At 32.8% G+C, this 22,043-nt stretch overlaps 1 protein-coding gene across 1 annotated transcript in view; it reads right to left on the bottom strand.

The window, feature by feature from the left end:
• LOC143640222 (roundabout homolog 2-like) overlaps positions 1–22,043 on the bottom strand; it is a 144,620-nt gene that overhangs the window by 34,617 nt on the left and 87,960 nt on the right. The window contains 5 exon segments of the mRNA XM_077108109.1: positions 4,564–4,689; positions 5,091–5,374; positions 10,553–10,678; positions 12,123–12,165; positions 20,520–20,702. Coding sequence (XP_076964224.1) covers positions 4,564–4,689; positions 5,091–5,374; positions 10,553–10,678; positions 12,123–12,165; positions 20,520–20,702 — 762 coding nt within the window.

Genomic DNA, 22,043 nt, shown 5'->3' with positions numbered 1-22,043 from the left:
ATCGCTATGTTAGAGATGGTAAAAGCTATAAACAATGAAATTATATAATCAGAAACACATTTTTATAAATCACTCAAAATGATATTGTTTCTTTCCCATTGCATTAACTGCAGAGCTGAATAAACCAAAAACATGGCTGCTGTATCAAAAGAACATTTATTGATTTATTCATATCTGCTGCCTCCACGTTTTCACTGTAAGAGGAAATAATGGTCCATAACAAATTCTTTTAAATGTCAGATTTTAGTGCGTTTAAAATGCTCTTTTGAATAATCTCTCTCAGTGGAAAATACAGTGTCTAAGGATACAGGCTTAACTTTTCCATTAGAATTTGCTCAATTTAATTAATCCAGGAGAGTAACATTTTTCTCTCAAAAGTCACTGATAAAAATCAATCAAGTACAATCTGGAGAATACCTATAAACCTCTCACAATGATACATTTCATAGACTTTTTGACTAATAAATGGCACAATTACTTTTGCATATAGTGAGAATATTTCCCAGATGTTTTAACTATCACATTTTGTAAATTCCAAAAAGGAGGAAAAATTAATGATAATATAGTGATCAGTTTCAGTACTATTTGTTACATGAATGAATTCATGCACAAATATTAGCAGAACATAAATGAAGAGTGTATGAGCCATATCTGAGATTACATGATGCTTAATGAACTATAAAAATAAAATTCATCATCTGCATAGTGCTGTGCTTTTTAAAATCAAGTAAATAAAGCTTTTTCATAAAAATGGACCTCAGTTGGATGCAGACTGAATACTTCATGAGCAAAATGAAAATGACCTTTCAGGGGTGACTCAGTAACTTCCAATAATTCCACCTCAACTTATAGCTAAATTTTAAGCATAGGATATTTGTAGCAGGGCTATCTAGCTATTTAGATCTCACTAAGAAGTCAATCCATCCTTTTTCTTCTACAACTGCTGAGTCAGATTATGCAATTTGGTAATAATGTATTTGAGTGCCAGAAAGTGATAAAACTCTTAAACTAGACACTACAGTCAATTATTGAGTTGTGTACATTTTCCACATAGGATACATAAATAAATATTTAAAAGAAGATCCCTACAAAAAAAGTGCTTTCAGCTTTCCTCTCACTTCTATTCTTTGACAGGACAAAAGATATTAAGAGGAGGGTAAGAAAGTGTCCTATGTTTAGTGAGTAAGAGTTTGGTTTCTGAGTTTGAAATTTAACTCCTCACTCAAAAGGTATTGCCTTAACTTACATACATGTAAAAGAAATATGAACTTATTCCACTTTTTTTTCTTTGGTACTTGGGATTGGACCCAGGAATGTTTTACCATTGAGCCACATCCCCAGCCCTTTTAGTTTTTATTTTGTGACACGATCTTGCTAAGTTGTGTAAGGCCTTGGTAAGTTGCTGAGGCTGGCCTCAAAATTTGTGATCCTCCTGAGTTGTTGGGATTATAGGCATGCAAAAGTTACTACTTCCTTGAGTTGTCATGAGGATTATAAGAGATATTGTATAGGAAGTGCTCAGATGCACAGAAAAACTCAATAAATGACAATCATAATTGCTTTCTCCTGTCTTCTCTTCCTCATAGCAAAACCAGTTTTACTTGTTTTCTGAAGTCTTACTTGTCAGAAAAGGCCTCATATTCAGAATAAAAATAATAATAAGCTTGCTCGGTTATAAGTATGTAATTTTTGTTTTTAAGGTAAATGAACCTCAATTCCTCATTTCCTTAACCCACCAATCACTAAGGTCTATTTCCTTTTTACAGTATCAGAACTATATTTCAATGATTGAGAGAAGAATGCTTGAGCTATTTGTTCTTCCTGATCACTCCCTTTCAACTTTATGTATGCACAATCCTAATCACATTCTCCAGCATTTTAGAAATGTCATTTGAATCTCACCTGAACAAAGTGCCTAAGAAAGAAGTTCCTACACCTCCGTATTCTAGATGATGACACTAAGGCTCTGAATGTTATGTGATTCACTTTCACATAGCAAGAGAACAATCAGATTTACTACTGAGCAGCTTAACTTGAAAATATTTCTAGAGCTCTGAACCTCATTGTTGAAGCCCTTGCTCAGGTTCAAGAAAGCTACTCATTATTATGCTTCCAAACAACATCAGGCTTTTAAATGTGTTCTGGAAATAGCTGAAGCACAGAGAGAATTACTGTGGACTTTACAACCAACACTTATTTTTCCCCTGTTCTGGAGAAATATCTGTTCTTTCATTTGATCAGTCTGGGTAGGACTATTATTCATCAACACATGCATCTTAGGACGTCTTAACAACACTTTGAGATGGAGGTGAGCTTGATATAACTGACAACTGTTAAAATCTCTTGAGATCTGAATCTTTAGAGAAGCAAGCCACAGTCTGCTGTTTCACCTTGAACCCTGTATCATCTGAAGGCCAGAGTACCTAAATTATGTTTTAACGAAGCAGATATTGATGCCTTGTAAACATATTTGACCCTTTTCTCTTAAAATAAAAATGTAAATAGTTGGATAGTTAAAGCTTAAAAAATGACTTCTCTGTAAAAAAAAATAAATCATAAAAGCAATTCATTTTAAAATTAAACATATGGTCTATTTTTAAAAAAATATTAAAAGATTTAGCTATTGTTACCAATATTTTATATTATATACACATACAACTATGATTTAAAATACTATTTTAAAACATCTGAGTTTCATTGTATAGTTTTTACTGGTTGGATATTTAACAAGAAGTACTCAGAACTTACATATTGAATGCATTATAAAAGTGTTTCAAAGAGGGTAAGAAGTTCACTCAAATAATTCAGAAATGCCCAATTTTCTTTGTCACTGTGATTATTTTAAATTGGTTACACCAATGTGCACAGATTTAAAAAATCCCATAATATATGATTAGCTAGCCACGGGGCAGTTAATTCTTAGATTTGGCCCCTAGGAAACATAGCTATAAATAAAAAGAATTAAACAAAAGTGTAACATTAAACTCAATTAGACTAAACTGTAAAAGGAATAATCACCTCACTCTTACCTACTAAAAAATGCTTTCTATCACCAATTCAAGTAATCCTGTATTCAAATGTAGATGAAGTAGTTAATATAATTCCTGGATATGTGTAAATGTCACTCAAGAGATTAATGGATTCAAACAGCAGCAAGCACCATTGTGAATCCTGTTCTGCTTTCAATTACTCAAAAGATAACTTTTAAATTTGGTGAAAATCAATCTATACAGAACAATTAATGAAAGATTTACAGGTCTTATGGAGTCCATGGCTTGCAATATGGAGATTTCTTTTCATATATTGCTTGATCTTTACATATATTTAATGAAATAAAAAGGAATATCCAACAAAATTACTTTTTAATTATTCAGAAAAATTGTGGGACTAATTATAAATAAATGCCCGCATAAATGACATAGAAGGTCATTCAAAACATTCCCTTATATTATTAAGCCAGTTTAAATTCATAACAGATGTTTAAAATTTTCTGAATTCTATAATGTACCTAATCCTACCAATAGGCAAGAAGAGCAAATGACTCATTTTGGAGGGAAGAGAGAGCATTAACATTTTCATTCTGAGAAGGTTCCATCTCCTGAGGAAAAGTAATTTAGTAAATGTAACACTAATGATAAGAAAAAGTTAACTCTTCATAGTCTTGATGCCTTGGAGACTGCACAGTATCATAGTACACTATAATCCTTTATTATTAATATGTAATTTTAAAAAACCAAACAGAAACTCCGTAAAAACAATTAGCATATAATTAAGCATATTAAGTAAGTGGAGTCAGGAACCAGTCAGAAGTAGGCAGAAAAAGGCATGTGATGTAAATAGGTGGAATTTACAATGTCGTTAATACAATATCCTCACATACAAAGGGAGGATAACTCATTAGGATAGGAATATATTTCTATCCAATAAAATGCGTTTTTCCTTACGCTTGTTGGTTTAGCTGATATTTCTCAAATATATATTAAAAGTGACAGCATAAAATAGTTATTGTTATCAAATATTGTATTTTTTGAAGTAAAAATTAATAATTTCACATATTAACATTCATATTTAGCATAGTAATCATTGAATTGATAACTATTACATAATATTTGAGAGGTTGTCCTAAAATAGGAAGTTATATTATTGGCATCCCGATATGAAATCATCTCTGAGATTATTTTCATTTCAGTTGAATTTATCTTTTGATATCAATGACCTGGAGTTAACTTTCATGCATGATCTTTTTATTATAAAGTTCTTTGGACTCATATATTTGGTTCAAGATGGAATGAACTCATCTGCTCTTTAAGGAATAGTAATTAGTAAAATGGCACTATTTTTCTTTCAATACATTATTGTGCAGTTAGTACGTAAGTGATGACAATGATTTTTATTGCCCACCCCCACCAAGGCATAATTTCACCAGGATCAACTGTTATTGTCATTTGAAAGATAAATGCCTGACAGTGGCTTGCGATTCAATATTTCCTTATCAGTTGTTAGGGAACACAGGTCATATGCTGGTGACAAACAAATATTTCTCCTTACTGTGATGAGACCAACCTGAGAGACTGCCACTCCTTTCTGAGCTGTTGTGAGAGCTGGTGGTGCTGAAATCCTGTGACTGGTTGTGTGGCATTCTATTAGACAATCCCTCAGCCAATCGGTAGTCAGGGATGTAAAGTAAGGCTAAGGGTTAAAGTCAGAGGTCATAGTGGCATCATGTGATTAGTTCACAGCACAAGCCCATGCAGAACATGCAGTTAGCAACTCAGAAGCGGATGTCGTGGGAGAGTGGAGGAATGACTCCTCTAGCCTGTCCTAATGGAAGTACAGATGGATTGCTGATCACTATATTGAAAAACAGCTGAAAGGATGAACCCGATTGGCGTTGGTGTGTGGTAGCGGCGGTGGAGGCAGTGGCCGTGGTGGTAGGAATTGTTCAAGGTACTAAATACATGCCAGTATGTTTTTTTAGTTTAGGTAGTGAACCTGGTAATGCATCACTGAATTGAACAACAAATACTAATTTCTATCTCATGCACAAATGACATGAAGTTAACTTCTCAGGACAGAAGAATGTGACTCACCATTGTTACCTTTGTTCTGTTCGGGCAGAGAATAACCAAATCCCATCAGATCTGTTTTTTGCTGAATTGAGCTTTTCCACTGTGGATCAGGCATATCGACAGCCAATTCATGGATGCTATTGGAATGCAAGATCTGTGTCGTGGCATATGGGGTAGCCTGTGTTATTTGGCTGGAACTGTTGTAAGTGGTTTTGGTAGTGAAGTCAATGCTGCTATAAATGGCTCCATATGAGAGCATCTTTGCTGATTTATCCCCTTGGCCTGGAACTGGTGGCAGCAAATCCGTGATGAACATAGGGAAATGAAACAATTTAATGACACACAGGAAGCCCAAAACTATGAGAATTGAAGATGAAAAATAAATGTGTCATGCCACACGTTTGCATTTCAGCTGAGATGGGCTTCATGAACCAATGAAGGGTAGATGATATACAACCATCGCCAAGCTATCAACCTCAGTGACAGGCAGGCCTACTGCTCGTCCTTCACGTCTCACTGCTTAACACATCCCTTCCCCCATTTCCTCTAACCAGGAATGAAAAATTTGGGATATTTCACTACTGAAACATGCTTTCAGTTGTTCACTATGTTTTAGAATCAAGGAAAGTGGTAGCAAGATACAGCAGCAATGAACAGAGGGAATCTACAAATTGTGCCTGAAAACAGCTCTTTCCACTTCATCCCCAAAGATATGGAATATGGCTGCTAAATAGTTGCAAAAATTTCCAAAATTATACGACCCTGATTTTGAAATCCATTTTTCTGAAGTTTTTACTTGACATTTATGTGATCTGATTTTATAACTGCAGAAATGGAGAACTGATGGTAGAAAATGTGTTCTTTTTTTCTTGCATAACAAAGGAAAAATTTCATGAATAAGTCATTTCCATAATATAGCAGGATTTAACTATAGAAAAAGCAACCTTAGTGATCAGTGAGTTTAATTTATGCTATCAACACTTAGAAGTGGAGAATTACAGTTTCACATTGTAATACAGCAAGAGTAAAATTAAACTTCAGGAACAACACTGAATATCAGTCGGTCCATTTATCATTTTCGTATGCTGAATTATCTTTACAGGATGCTTTATAATTCAGATCTGCCACCTCGCTCCTGAGCTCTTTTCCCTTTTCAGAAGAAAGACACTAAGTGAATCTAAAAGAGAAATCACTAACTCTAGTATTAATCATGTACAGTTAAGATAAATCTAATTATAGTGCAGTCCTGAATAATGTATGTTCTGAAAATATCACTTCATAGGACTTGAGGTCATGAAACCACTTGATCTCTTCATTATAAGACATTTCAACTGTCTTTAAAACTTTTAGATTTGATAATGCCCATAGTACTTGAAATAAAAGTGCTTACAGAAGTATTAGCTTTTCTTTGGAATTTTATAAATACTAAAAAAAAATCTTCATTAACAACAGTGACAAGAAATTTATAATATATTGTGTAGAGTGTGCAATTTCACTCTTTCTGAAGTTTTGAAAGTCTGGAATACCAACCTGTTTTACAAATATGTGGATGTTTATTGAAGTAAAGATTTTAAAGGCATCTCAGTGAGACTGTTACACATATTCACATTTTAAATTATGCTAGGTTGCATAAGCAAGAAATTGTTTTTGGATTTCAGAATATCAAAATTGTTTTTCTGTCATTATTTATTTGTTACTAATAATTATAGAATCTGATTTTAAGAAACATTGTTCATTCTCAAGTATTAGTATCATTTTTTTTAATTCTCAGAACCTTGAATATTTAAGACTATATCAAAAATTGGCAAAAAAAACCCACCAGATCTTTTTTTTTTTGCATAAGTTTTTGGGCTCTCTCCACCTATCTCTCACTGCTGAATATTTGAATATTAATTGAATAGAAATGTTTCTCCTACGTGGACCTCAGTTTCTCATATCTTGAACTTAAGGTTCTCCAGAGTCCCTTCAGTTACATGTTATTGAAAGGGTTCTGTGCTCAAACAATTAAAAAATGGAACAATATTGTCCAAGAATATAATTCTACATAATATTACTAACAATTAAACACTAAAGTTATGGCTCTGGAAATAGAGTATCTCTTTTTCTCTGCTAGATGAAATTATAGTCAGCCTTCCAGCCTAAGTGCTTCTATATTGATTTTTGGGCTGCATGTATTGTCTTCAAATATTATTTGATCACTCCCACATTTTCAAAAACTAAATTAAATTATATCCAACACTGAAACATTGGAGGATCACACATGAATATCTGTATGTGGAGGAGAATCTTATAACACGAAATACTCTGGAACTCTGGACTAGCCCTCCATTCAACAAGCTGGCTCTGAATAAGTGCGGCCATCATTAGGAAGGACTTTTCATTTAATATTTCTTGCTGTCCCCACCAACCTTAATGCTGTCTGACTGGCACTTGTTAACATTTGTTTTGGAAACCTATGAATTCGAGAAACCTTGACTCCAGTTTGGATTAGTGGTGCAGCTTTTGAGTACCTTGGCTTTATTTGTATTCATGGATTTATTTTATTTTTGCCCAATGTAATTATTTGTATGAAGGACTGCCTTCCTCATGGCATCATAAGTTACTTGAGAACAGGAGCCTATTGGATATATGCTTTCATTACCATAATTCCTCACCTACTGTTATGAGAGTAAGCACTTGCATTTCTCATAGTTTGCATTGGTAAAATGCAAAATTATGAGATAATTAATTTTTTCATTTTTCAAAATATGATTTTCATTACATTCATATATTGGTATTCTATTTGTAAAGGGAAAATGTCAGTATCCATGCTTATTTTTCTAAGTGAATGTGGTTATAAAATCATACATATGAACCCAACTTCAGACTACACAGCAGTATAAATAAAATAGCAGAGGCATTAAAAATCTACCAGATGTGCATTCTATATCCACTTCTCAAATTATCTTGCTTAACTCTAGTCTTTTGACTTTAAACATGTAAATATGTTTATGTATTTCACAATTATGCAAAAGACATAAATTTAAATATACAAAAATGTCCTACAGTATTTCTGGCACAAGTGTTTAAATGACTATCAAATTGAAAAGAGAGTGGGTAGAAACTGGAAAAACTTTGTCTTGGCCTTGATATTCATGCCATAAAAATAAGGTACAAATGGAAGAAAAACCCTCCATTCTACCTTCAGTTAAATTGGACTAAGATATTTTAGATGTTAATTTAGCTTGCTAGCCAACAGAAAAAGAAAATGTTTTCTCCATCTGAGGCATGTATCTCTTGATTCAAAGATAGAACCTTGTGATGTTCTAATACAAAGTGTAAAATAGGAAGTTATTATTGACTGATAAAAACTTTGGGAACAGAATTCCTTTAGGCAAAAATCAGTCTGCATTTTAGGGGAAAGATGATCTGTTTCCTTGGTTGGGAATACTCAGACACACAAACTTCCCAGGCGACAGTAAAGGCATACAGAGAGAAAGCAGGAAGTCAAAGAAACTTACAGCTTTCTTTGTATTTTCTCATTTAATCTGATACCTTTGGGAGTTGATTATGCAGTTAAGCTCTGTGTGAAAACTATATATTGTCATCCATTTAATTCTTATTACACACCTACGAGGTAGGGATGGTTATCTTTATATTTTATTTTCAAGAAGGAAAAGGAGTTAATTGAAATGGTATTCATAGAAATCAGGCTTATGAAATACTTAGTAACTTTATAATTTGAGGTATTACTTTATATGCAAATACATTGTTAATCCATCTTGAAGAGAAAATGCAAGGATCCATAATTACTCCAATTTTTTTAAAAAATTTTTTTAGATGTAGGTGGACACAATGCCTTTATTTTTATTTATTGATTTTTATGTGGTGCTGAGGATGGAACCCTATGTCTCACCCATACTAGGTGAGCACTCTACCACTGAGCCACAGGCCCAGCCCTTTTTTTTAAGTGTATATGCTTATATAGTCATACATGTGAAATCCACTGCAGCTTTTAGTAGAACTGGAACAGTTTAGCACAGCCCTGGGTCTTCCGAATTAATTCTCCAAGTGTGGAAATCTTCTAGTGTGTCTATCTAAATTTGCTTTGCTTTACAAGAATCTCCGAATTCCTCACTCCAGTTTTCTACTTTTTCCATTCTCCACCCAGAAGAAGCCTGAATGATTTAAAAGTGTTTACATCTTAGCATTCTCCTCTTAAAAATTCACCAATAATTTCTGATTACCCTCTGGACAAAGTTTAAACTCTTAATGTGACTTAGAACATCTTTTCTTTCTTGTCCCTTTGTGCTTTCTAACATCGTTGAACTCAACCGTTAGGAAGTTCCGTCTTTCCCTTCCTTCTTATCCCCTCACCTACCCTCCCTTTCAGTGCTGGGTAATCAACTTAGGCCCCTGGTCATGCTGGAGAAGTCCTCTACCAATAAGCTACATCCACAGTCTCCTATTAATTTCTTAAAAAGATTGAATGTCTGTCATTTTGTCTTTTAATTTTTTTCATTGTAGATGGACAACAATAATACCTTTATTATTTTGTTATTTTTAGGTTTGAACCCAGGGCCTCACATGTGCTAGGCAAAAGCTCTACCATTTAACCACAACCCCAGCCCAATGTCTCTCTTATTTCTAGTCTCTTATTTCTAGCAGCCTTTATTTCAGCCTTTTTTATCAGGGTACTGATAAGGCAGTTCAAGTCCATTTACTGTCTGCATAGTATTGTACCAGGAGAAAACTTATGTATAATTGCTGAGCCAATCAGGGAATTCTCTACTCCTCTCATCTTTATCTAAACTAACCTAGCCAATTGACCAGAAGAAAAAGTGCATTTGGGAGGAAGCAGTCATTATTTATATTAGATACAACTCTGTCTCTTTAGAAAAACCTATGGAGGGGAGTTTAGCATAAAATTTTGGAGGTTTTATCGTGTCAGCCACGTTGCACTGTTTTATCTTTGCTTTGGAATAGCAATTAATGATTGTAGAATAGAAAGTTCTCTCTGAACATGCCACCCCATCTAGTTAACTGTCTTCCTCACATGAAATAAAATGGGATAAAGGATGATCACTCTTTATACCAATATTATATTCTTTCTGACTGCCATAGTGCCAGGTACACAGGAGGTACTCAATAAATACATGTTGAATAAGATTTTGAAAAATGAAGTATTTGTTCCAAAAGCATAAACCCTAATTAACAGTATATTCCCTGATTTTAGTTACCTTGTACTGATATTCCTAAAAACAAAATGTATTATGGATACTTCCACATTAATAATGACCTTCTTTACTTTATTTTTTAAGGTATTATAGACACACTAATTTTATAATAAAATATTTTGGAAACATACAGCAATATTAATATATGTGCTTTATTCTTTTAACTATGGAAGAAATACTCTCCATCTCTTAAAAATATCTGGAAAATGAAAACAGAATCAAAAACAAAATTAAAAACAACATTATTTCAAAAAATACAACTTACCTCCACGCCCAAAATTTCCAATTTCATTTGGGCCACTATTGCTGTTGTTCACTGGCAAGGTTGTGGCTGGCCATGAATCATCAAGCCATGGATAGCTGGGATCACCCGCATTTAGAAGGCCTGGGCGGCTACAACAGAAATGAAAAGGAAATCAGACTATGGAGCTCAATGAAAGATTTTGATGCCTGTCTCATGCACTAGAAAGGATTAAGGAATTTAAGAAGATTTTAATTGAATTTAGAATTAAAATGTGTAGGCTCTCAAAATTAAAGAACTTTGGCAATTCATTAAGGCTATGTATTGATCAACCCTGTCAGTGGAAGAAGTCTCTTTGCCTGGGATCCTGTCAAACTCCACAAGAAATCAGACTTCTGCCCTGAAATTGGTGGGAATTGGCCATAGTAGTAACCCCACATGAGGTTTGATGATAAATTGACACCTCAAGGGAACAATCTTTCAGAATGGCTTCTTGGTATTAGCCATTTCCAGGACTTTGGGTTATTTTGTTCCCAGTAACTGCAGTCCCAACATGAATCTGTCCTCTCTAACCTGTCACCCTTATTGTGAGCCTTCATGTTTGATTTAGAGGCGAAGAACTTGAAAGAAATTAATGAACAGTACTTATACTGTTCCATCAATAGCACATTTCCAAGTTCTTTAAATGGAAAAATATCAGGGGGCTATTAAGTGTTTTTCTGAAGGCAATAAAAGACACCTGTGATCTGCTCCAGCATGTGAGTATAGTCTACAAGGAAAATTTCCTTCACATCATATTTAATAAAGAATTCCGTTCTTTAATGTTAAAATGGGATTTTGATTCCTTTCCAAGTTATTAACATATTTACAAAGAAATAGAACATCTATAATAATTGTACCTTTTTGTTGTTGTTGTTGATAGACCCCTTCTGGTATAATACCTAAGAGAAACATGTGTTTCTATGGGAACTGCAATAAGAAGATTCAACTGCTTCCTTGCTACATCCACTAGTTCTCATTAGACTTAATCTCTTTTTGCTAAAATATTGATTAAATGGGAGATTGGAAGTTATTACCAGAGCCTAATTACAATCTCCATATTGGCAAAGGGAAAATAGATGAGGATATATGGGTTTGTTATCAGCTTTTATCAATTTCAATTGAGTATCCAAAGTTGTGGAATCCAGTCCTATCAATCTACAGCCTATTCATCATCCATGAATCATTTACTTTCTGATCGATTATATGTAATTGTTCACTCACAGCAATTTAGTGTGAGCCAATAAGGAGTCTTAAACAACAGCAACTTCATTTGCTAATGTCTAATTAATGCAATAAACATCCTGCTAACAAATGAACACATTCCTTGTGATATTTACCACTAATTTCTTCAGGGGCATCTGGGAGATATGAAACATCTGGACTTGATTCCTCTAAAGTGCACAACAGATAGATCATTAAACCTAGTAGTAAGCCATTTAACTCCTCCTAGAATTCTCAGACTTATAAGTGATCATTTATCACAATAATAGCTTCTTACTACAGAGTTTTTCTAGTCCTGATTAAAAATACTAATAAAGAATCTCCTTAGCATACCTTCCATTGCTCATTATTCCTCCATCTCCTCTTTGATATGTAACTGTAAAAAAAAACACAAAAAAACAGAAAGGCATGTACACACACAAGTTGTCAATATTAATTACAATTAATAACAACTCATATTGGACCTCAGTTTAGAACTAAGCCTATGGGAATTTTAACAAAATATAATTAACATAATTGTGCAGATAGTAAAAAACAGTGGTTTGGCTCAGGGCAAAGTTATCACTTGCTCCAACTTTAATAGAATATTTCAAGTTTCTTCAAGTCAAAAGTATGGATAAATAAAAGTGACAATTTGGATTTAAACATCAAACACTATTATAAGTGGTGGACCTAGTAATCCTGGCTGATTGACACAGCATTAATGAAGAGTTATCAAATAAAACTGCTAATAATAACATAAAACTGTCTTAATTAGAAGGCATAAAGCAAAATATATACTAGAAATTGAAACAGGAGAGTTTTAACAGGTAATGTCTTTCCAACAAGATAAGAAAAACAGGTAACTGTTATTACACATTGCTTATCATCACAGATCCTTTTAAGTATGCTAATAGTTATTATGAATTGAATAGGTATAATTACAGTAGATGTAAACTGTAACTAATAGAGAATAGCATATTCATGAAAATAAAAATTTAACCAATTTATACTAAATAGACTCCAATTATATGTAATGATCACAAGTTAAAATTTTCTACAAAACTGTGTGACTTATTAACAATGTCCACTAGTATCTAATAGAACCAAGGTCAATGAAGCCACTCCCTCCACTCAATGTCTTCCACTCCACAAAGCTAACATTGAGCAAGTGGACTTCCAGGAACAGCCAAAGAATGTAAATATCAGTTGTGGGCCATCACCTTATCCCAAACTGTTGAAGCCAAATGTATTTAGACTTCAAAATGATTCATACCCGAGAAAGGTAATATACTTTTCATACTATAATGTTTGAAGTAGCAAATTGCACTCAAATTTATGTAATATTTGTCCAATGAAAACTGAATATGAATGATTATAAAGTCTAAAATAGCTTCACACTAGTTTGTATCAAGTTTTGCCACTAAATTATTTAACTAGAAAATTATGGACAAGGTATTTGTTAAGAAACTTACAGATTACAAAATTGCAATAAACTTGAAATTCTAAAATCAAATCAAAACAAAACAAACAGCAAGGGTCAGTTAAATCAATCCCTGGGAATGAAAGAAAAATACCATTTTTCACAGTTGTGAAAACAATACATCTTATCTTTGGAACAGGATAATTATGTCTATTAAAAATTGTTGCTTGGTGACTAAAAGTGAAATTTACTAAAATTTTAATGAAAGAATTCATATTTCAAGTAACCAAGCATATTTCCACTTAAGATAGACAAATTGTTTGGATACTTTTTCATTTAAATGGTTCTCCAAAATTCTTCTGCTTTTCAAGTTTGAGCTATTAAATATGATAACTCTTTAAATTTTGTAAGTTTCCAAGCACTGTTTCCTAGGCCCATATGAAAGGTCATCTAGTAACATTACTTTTCATGACACTACCAGGCAATATGAACATAATTCCAAGGGTCCATCAGGATTTCAAGACAGTAAAATAAATAAGGGCCTTCAAACTGGGATCTGAAATATACAACCTTATCATTTTTTCAGGTAACACCTCAAATGCATTGTAAAGCAATCCTGACAAAACCTTAACATCTGCCCAGAATTGGCAGTAGATAGCTCTGCAGAGATGATGAAAAAATACTGATCACTACAGAGTGACTTCAGGGCTTGGAGTCATGAATCAGCAGTGCAACTGTATCACATTGTGCCTCTTATTAATTGCTTTGAACACAATAGAATTAATCTGAAACAATTAATGCAAAAAAAAATTGAGCACTAGAGGTATTCAATAAAGGCCTGATTAGGACACACACATGTAAAAATTCATTTTCACAATGTGAAAGTGGTACAGCTAATTAGCTTTCCATCTGATGTGACTTTCCAGTTATGTGGCATTTTAATGGAATATCAAGTGATTGTTTTACTCTGCCAAAAGGGAGTTAAGATAATGCTGTGAACATCATTGCAAATACGCAAATAAGCAGGTTCTGATGGGCTGCATCTCAAAAATGTGCTGTTTAAGAGATATGTGAGATGCCACATAGTTCTCCCTAATTTAGATGACTTTTATTTCATCATCCAAAATTTCTGATACTGCCACAGGAATAAAGTATAGCAAAGAAAAGAAAAGAAGCTGAAGCTGAGTCACAAAAATTGCGTTGTACTTAACTCTATGAGATAACCAATGGCATATTTTCATCAAATGTGAAGTTTAAAGTAGTATGACATAACACTCAAAATTCTATCAAAATATATCATTTATTAAGGTTAATTTGCAGATGTGCTAGAATATAGACCACATGGGATGGTCCATATCTGCCAGTTGAGAGCTAAATTTGGAAGCAAAATAATTAATTTCAAAGCATTTCACATTCAGTATTCAGGACATATCCATTTTATTTGTGTCCTAGTCGTCATTAACACGTGTTTCTCAAAGGATTCTAGACTGCTAATAGTTTGTCAAATATTCTATAATATCATTCATCTCTATCTCTGCATGCCCGCTAACATAGGAAAAACTTCACAGAACATTACGTGAATACCTGAATAACTTAAAATGGACTCCATAAAATTTAGTATACACAGGAATCTTTCATTTTGCATTTTTCTGTCACAGAAGAAGGAGGCAGACGAGGAAAAGAGGAAGAAGGAAAGTAGAGTAGGAGGAGGAAGAGAACACACACACATATTTTCTCTTACAGACACTGGTTAGCTGTGTTTTTAAAGTGAGGGAAGAAAGGGGACATCTTTTCACACTTCTTTTTTTTAATGTTTTGCTTCAAAATATTTAGATTAATTTCATTTTGAAAAGTAGAACAAGAGTAACTTAGTCTAATAGGCCATCAAAGGAGACTACAAAATAGAATGAAAAACTAAAACTTCTAAAATGGAAATAATATATAGCATTTTGATGAATGTTTGTGTGTATGTAAACGTGCAAGTATGTGTGTGTGTGTGTGTGTGTGTGTGTGTGTACGGGCATGTGTAACATAAAAATAAATGCCATTGCATACTACAAGCTATTTTGAGGTAGTCCTCATTTATAAGAAAAGTTTAACTTGAAGGTGAAAGAAAGTAGGGTGAGGGGGTGATAGATCGATGGTGAATAATCTTTTTCTTGTTATTTTTTTATAATTTTGAAATCACAGTGCAGTAACTTTGTGCTCATCAGAAATAAATTTGGAGTAACTTAATTATTACAAGCTCTTAATCAGAAGTTTGTGTGGAACCTCAAATTAAAAGCTTACAAGGCATAACATATAGAAATTTTGACCAAAAACGAACTGAATACTAATAATGTTTCCAGAAATTTCTCCCACATACCAGTGGGATTTTTCAAAGCTATATCATATACAAAGTAAGTCTACTACTATCTGACAGGATTAATACTACATGTCTGCCAGAACTGGGAGGAAAATGTAACTATGTGGTAAATTGGCATTTTGAGGTAATGTAGCTTTCAAAGTGCATATCTCTAGTAGTTCACATTTTCCTACTCCAAATTCTTGCAGCCAATTCTCATTCTCTTTCCTGATATGCTTATTTGGCAAATATGAAAGCATATTAATCCTTTTTAATAAGCATTAACTCACCCCAGATAATCAGAGTATAAAAATTCCATCAAATCTTTTAGCTGCTTTTGGAGAGTACTGTCAAGTAACTTATTTCACCACCAGTTATAAAACCTATGTGTGAGGTGTTTAGCATTTTCAAAATTTCTCACTCATGAATTGTTTATATTTACTGAGTTTCATAAAATGTTAACCTCAGAGATAATATTCAGAAAACATAACTTACCCTTTATACTTCTGGAAAATTACATTTATTTTCATTAATATTTGATGACTTCAGTAATCACAAATAGAAAAATGGATAGCAGAAGTTTGAAAAATACTGTGCATTTATCATAAAGATTATAATACAGTTATATACATTTATACTGATATATTTATATGAACCTTATCAAAGCTATGTAGATTTTTTCCAAACTTACATTGTCCTTTTTTCTATTGTCAAAAATTATTACAGATATTACCAAATATTTACTTCAAATTCAAAACCACTTAATATTTTCTATCTAAATTTCTACAACTTTTTTTTATTGTTTATAATAGTTTAAGGACTGAATATGTTGAGCAAACAGGACCCCCATTGGCAGTGATATGGAGATTGATAGTGCTCAGTGAAAATTAAGGTAGATGGCGCTTCATGTTGCTTATAGAAGTATGATATTATTTTATTTAGGATATGATACACAGAGATGCTTTTAGCTCTTGCAGCTGCCCTTATTGCTATGGGTCAAAACCTGAGATGTGTATTTATATCTGAAGAGTTTAAGTAAGTGATTAATATGCAGATATAAAATTATAAGTTGATGTGTAACATTGTCTCAGAGGATCCTCGACTTTCTCCTATGTGAAGAGGCAAAACATGTTTAGGCCAGATTTTCCTCCCAGATGATATGAATATATAGATATACATTAGATTCTTGATATTTAATCTAAAATTTAATCCATTACTGTTCTCTGACACATCTGTTACACCTGCTGACACCTAAAAGAAAGTATTAACAGTGATGAGCAGTTTTTGTTGTTGTTGTTGTTTCTTTTCTAAGTCTTCAAGTATAATTTTCTGTAATAATGGCAAGTTCCAAAGGAGCTATAGTATGAGTCAATGGGTAATGTTTGGCCTACATAGAGTTAGCTAAGGCATCCTACCCAGAGTTTGGATCACACCTTGTAAAGCAATTCTGCACTTACACTATTTAACATCTTCTTTTTCCTTCCTCTAGTGGATAAACAGAAATGAAGAAGTAGGAAAAAGGAGGTCTGAGAAAAAATTTAGCCTGGTCTACAATCTTACAGTCAATCCAGCTGCATTGAAAATATGTTTTCTAATGTAGGAAAATTCCACCAAATATTTAATTATGACCACAACTGAATTTTGAAATAATTGTGCTATAAAATAATTTAAATATTGACTCAAAGTGGAACCTGATTGTACAAAAAAAGTGTTTTATCATAAATCAACAATTAGAGACTGTAAATATAGATTTGAGACTACATACATATTACCAGGTAGTGAAAAAGTACATATACACTTCAGACCACATTTTGCAAATCAAGTCACATTGCTTGAATTCTATTTGGTTTAGTTTTCACTTTTCTATTGGTATATTATAGTTTTACATAATAATGGAATTCATTGTGATATATTTATACATGCACAACTTGGTCTGCTCACAATTTGGTCTGCTCCATTCCTTCAAACCTATCATCTTTACCTCTCTCCTCTCTCCTCTCTCCATATTCCCTTGCTCTAGTCTTCTGGGTCTCTTCTCTATTTTTTTGATATCCCTTTCCTTTCCTTCCTTCTGATTACCTTCCACAGTTTTTATACTATAAAATTATAAGACTTACTAAGAAATCTGTATGAAAACCAAAATATAAGCAAGGCCAACACAAGAATTTTTAAAATAATTGTTATAAGACCTTCGAGGTAAAAAGCCCTTATGAAATCTCTCTGCTCTTTCATGTATGATTATTAGCTCATACATGAAATGTCAAAAATAGAAACAAAAGATAAATACATATTCTATTACTCATTCAAAATCCCTTGTTCTTTAAGTTATAAAAGGATGAGAATGTGAAAACTTAAAAAGGTGGAAGACAGGTTATTTTTGGAGGAAAATATGTAGAAAATATCACAAATCAGACATGTAATGCTAGGTATCTGTGGTTTGGCAAATTTTCATTTGCTTCTCATCTGGAGCAGCAGTTGCTAGAAGGCAAATTACTAGCTGAAGGGAAATCCATTCTGAGAGTAAGCCATCTATCAATTAAGTATAAAAGTTTTGAAAGGCTTTTCTCTGGCTTGGCCTTCTTCCAAAATATTTGAAGGGCATAGCACATTCCGAGTTAGCAGTTTTCTACAAGCAGATGGATATCAATCACAATGAGAAATGATAATGGGAAATGTACTATTCTTGTCAAGCTCAAAGACCAACAGATATTTTCAAATTAAGTGCATAGGTTTTGCAAAGAATGGCTGTTAAAAAAAAAAAAGAAGTAGTAGAAGAAAAAGAAAGTCAGCTTAATGTGATTGTACTAAAAGTGCAAACCTACCAACTATGAGAGCTATTTCATTTGTAAGTCATGAATGAATGAAGAAGTATGAAGTTTAAAAATGCACCATTCCAAATATGGATATTTTAGAACGCTGCACTGAAGTGACTTGCATAGTTCATTTTTATTATCTCTAAAGTCAAGTGAAGGGATAAACAAAAAATTTTCCTTGAATTAAATCAATTCTTCCTTATTTTTTAAAATCATTTATATGTATGTCTCACAGAGATAAAATATTACATAGTAACTGATTAAAGAAAGGCTGACGGGCAATACATTCATGGGTGAAGGCAAGGGGCTAGAATGCAAAACAAGAAAGTATATGAGAGTTTTTTTATTGGTTGTTCAAAACATTATAAAGCTCTTGACATATCATATTTCATACATTAGATTCAAGATGGTTATGAACTCCCAATTTTACCCCAAATACAGATTGCAGAATCACATAGGTTACACATCCACATTTTTACATAATGCCCTATTAGTGATTGTTGTATTCTGCTACCTTTCCTATCCTCTACTATCCCCCCTCCCCTCCCCTCCCATCTTCTCTCCCTACCCCATTTACTATAATTCATTTCTCTCCTTGTTAATTTTCCCATTCCCCTCACAACCTCTTATATGTAATTTTGTATAACAATGAGGGTCTCCCTCCATTACCATGCAATTTCCTTTTCTTCTCCCTTTCCCTCCCACCTCATGTATCTGTTTAGTTTTTTCAATGTCCAAGACTCTATACTCAGCAGTTAGTTCTGAGCACACCTCTCTGGGAAGAATCTCTAATTGGTGCAGTGGTTTAACACTTGGATGATAGAACATAAGAAATTGGGCAGCCAAGAACCACTGAGAACTGAGAATGGCAGAATGTCAAACACATGGAAACCTCTGTTCAATGGATTTGCCATACTCCTTTTTCTACTCCTGGAATTTATTTTGACCAATAACTAATAAATTTAATCTTCACAAGATGCAGACATAAGTCACAATATCACAACTAGATTATTATGTTTAATGCTGTCAAATAACACATGCAATACAACTGAATGGGTGGTATGTCGTATATTTTTCACTATGTACATATTGTATTTCATTATATTAAATCTTCTATTTTTAATGTTTTGTTAAAAAACAAATGTCTTAATAATATTTTATTTTGACAGATCCTTTGCTGATTATTAAAAATGGAAGACTGAATATAATGTCTCAGAAACTGTTTAAATGTCTGTAGGATGATATTATTTTAAATAGGTCCACTTACAAATTCTAGAAAGTATGAAATATTGTCAGTTTCAGATGAATTGTTGCTGTTAGAGATAATATTTAATGTAAATTATGATCAAAATGTAATTGAACATAACTTCAGCATTGAATATCTTCTCTCATTTACCCAATTTATGATTTTTATCTCTTTCTCTCTATCACCTGTTTTATCCCTCCCTCCTTTGGAGATAATTTGAAGGTCATAATATCTAATGTCCTTAATACTCTGTCTAGGATTCAAAAACAATTTATTTTAAAAAAATAGAACATCCAAGGTTTTTTGTTTAATTTTGGTCTGCTGATCTGCTTCTTTCCCTTTTCCTTTTGCTCCTCTCTCCTATTTTTTTTCCTTCTAAAAGGCTGCAGTTCACACTGAAATAGACTACACCATTTAAGTGAAGAGTAAATCACTCCACTCATGCCTCATCAGTTTTATTAATATTGGTGAGATTTTTGCTTGTTTGTATTTTCCTTCTGGGACATTTCCTATTGCAATCTGCATCCTGACATACTACAAGCTAGATTCCAAATCTCTCCTTTATCTTCCTTTTGTGTTTTAGTAATGCTGTTGCCTAAACAGATTTTTCAAAGAATGTCTTAATAGTGTTCAAAGTATTTGCGTGTGGTTTTGAAGAACTAATTGAGAAAAGCAGCTGAACATTTTATCACTGTGCACTCTTGTTATGCTTCACTGGAGATACAAGCAAAAAGATTGCCTAAAGTCATAAAGTGATATGGTCAAGAGAAGTATGTGAAAGTAGGTTGTTTATCATCGCATTTTACAGAGCAAGATTTTAAAACAAGCCCAAATTATTCATTTGTTCTTTCATATACTTTTTTTTCTTTATTTTCATTACATTCTTAAAGATAAGAGGTTTTCTTAACTGTAAATAGTTTCTTACCAGCATAATTACTGAGGCCCTTTCTCTTCTTTCTTCGCCAATACAACCAGATGCTAAAGCCCATCAAAATTACCCAGCAGGCACCACCAATACCAGCTATAAAAGCCGGTTGCTTCACAACATCAGTGATTTGTTCAGTTATGCTGTTATTGTTTTCAGTAATGACAACTTTATTCCTTTTTCCTATAGAAGAAACAACAGTGTCAGTAAATATGAAGACAAAAATAAATGCAGACTACATGTGGGGTGCATCAAAGGCACAGAAAATCCCTGTAAGCTCAAGTAGTATTTGTTCTGTCCTGCAATTGTGACAATCATCAACATACATATGTTGCATGTTTAAAAAGAAGAATTGAGACATATCCTTAAAACCATGACTAAGAATATTGCTCTCTTTTTTTTTTGTTTGTTTGTTTTGGTTTGCTAAAATTCTGAACTACTTCTTGATCTATATCCTTATAAATAAGGACTCACACAAGTACTGGGAACTTAAACAACAGTAATTTTTTTTGAGTTAAGCAAAAATATTTTTAAAAATAGTTCTCAGAAAAGTAAGCAACTACAGCATTTAACACAGGTATTTACCAATTGATTTTTGGCCATGTATTTGTTTATATTCAAATGTTCCTGGTATACAAAACTATATAATTTCATGTTACCCTTTTCTTTTGAACACCTATGCTTTAACTTTCTCAAAGAAAATTTGCTATATAAAATCATTATAATCATAAAAATGTCTTTTTGTAGAGATCAGCATGTATAATTAAAACCTAATGAAAAGGTAAATCTCATGTATTTGACTAATTTAACAATGATTAAATATCAAATATGAGAAACAACTTTAAAATAATTTTAAGATCTTCATAACTAAAATTATATATATATATATATATATATATATATATATATATATACACATATATATACATACATGTAAATCTAGACAAAGATTATTCTGGAGGTGGTCATGTTTTGAAAATTTAGAACTCTCAAAAAAATTAAGAAAATTTCAGTCTATATTTTTAATAAGTTTTAAACTCATGGAATCAAAACATCACGAGAGAGTGAACATTCAGATACTTATTTAACAAATAAAGAAATTCAGACCTTGGGAATTAAGTGATTTGTAAAGTAAATATCACATCTAGTGAGTATCTAATCAAAGACCTTCAACAATTGAATTGCAAGCAAAATATATGGCACATTTCAGTTTATTACATGAAAAGAATGTGTAGGACTGTCATTACCTTATGGCAATGTAACTATTATAAAGAGCATGGTCCTTGAAGTCCTGGATTGGAGTACCATCTCTGTCACTTAACTAGCTAGGTAAGCAATGAACTTATGTAAGATAACTAATCTTAAGTCTCTGTTTGAGTTAGTCAGCAACAACATTGTCTACTTCATTCATTTGGGGAAGAATCAAGGAGATGATACATATAAAGAGGTTAATAGATGCACAGTATCTTTTTCACTGAAAATTATGACTCACATAATGGTAAGAGTTTTACTTTAAGAGCATTT

The sequence above is a fragment of the Callospermophilus lateralis genome, unplaced genomic scaffold (genome assembly GCF_048772815.1).
Source record: "Callospermophilus lateralis isolate mCalLat2 unplaced genomic scaffold, mCalLat2.hap1 Scaffold_138, whole genome shotgun sequence".
NCBI lineage: Eukaryota > Metazoa > Chordata > Mammalia > Rodentia > Sciuridae > Callospermophilus > Callospermophilus lateralis.
This window is presented reverse-complemented; position numbering and strand designations above follow the sequence as displayed.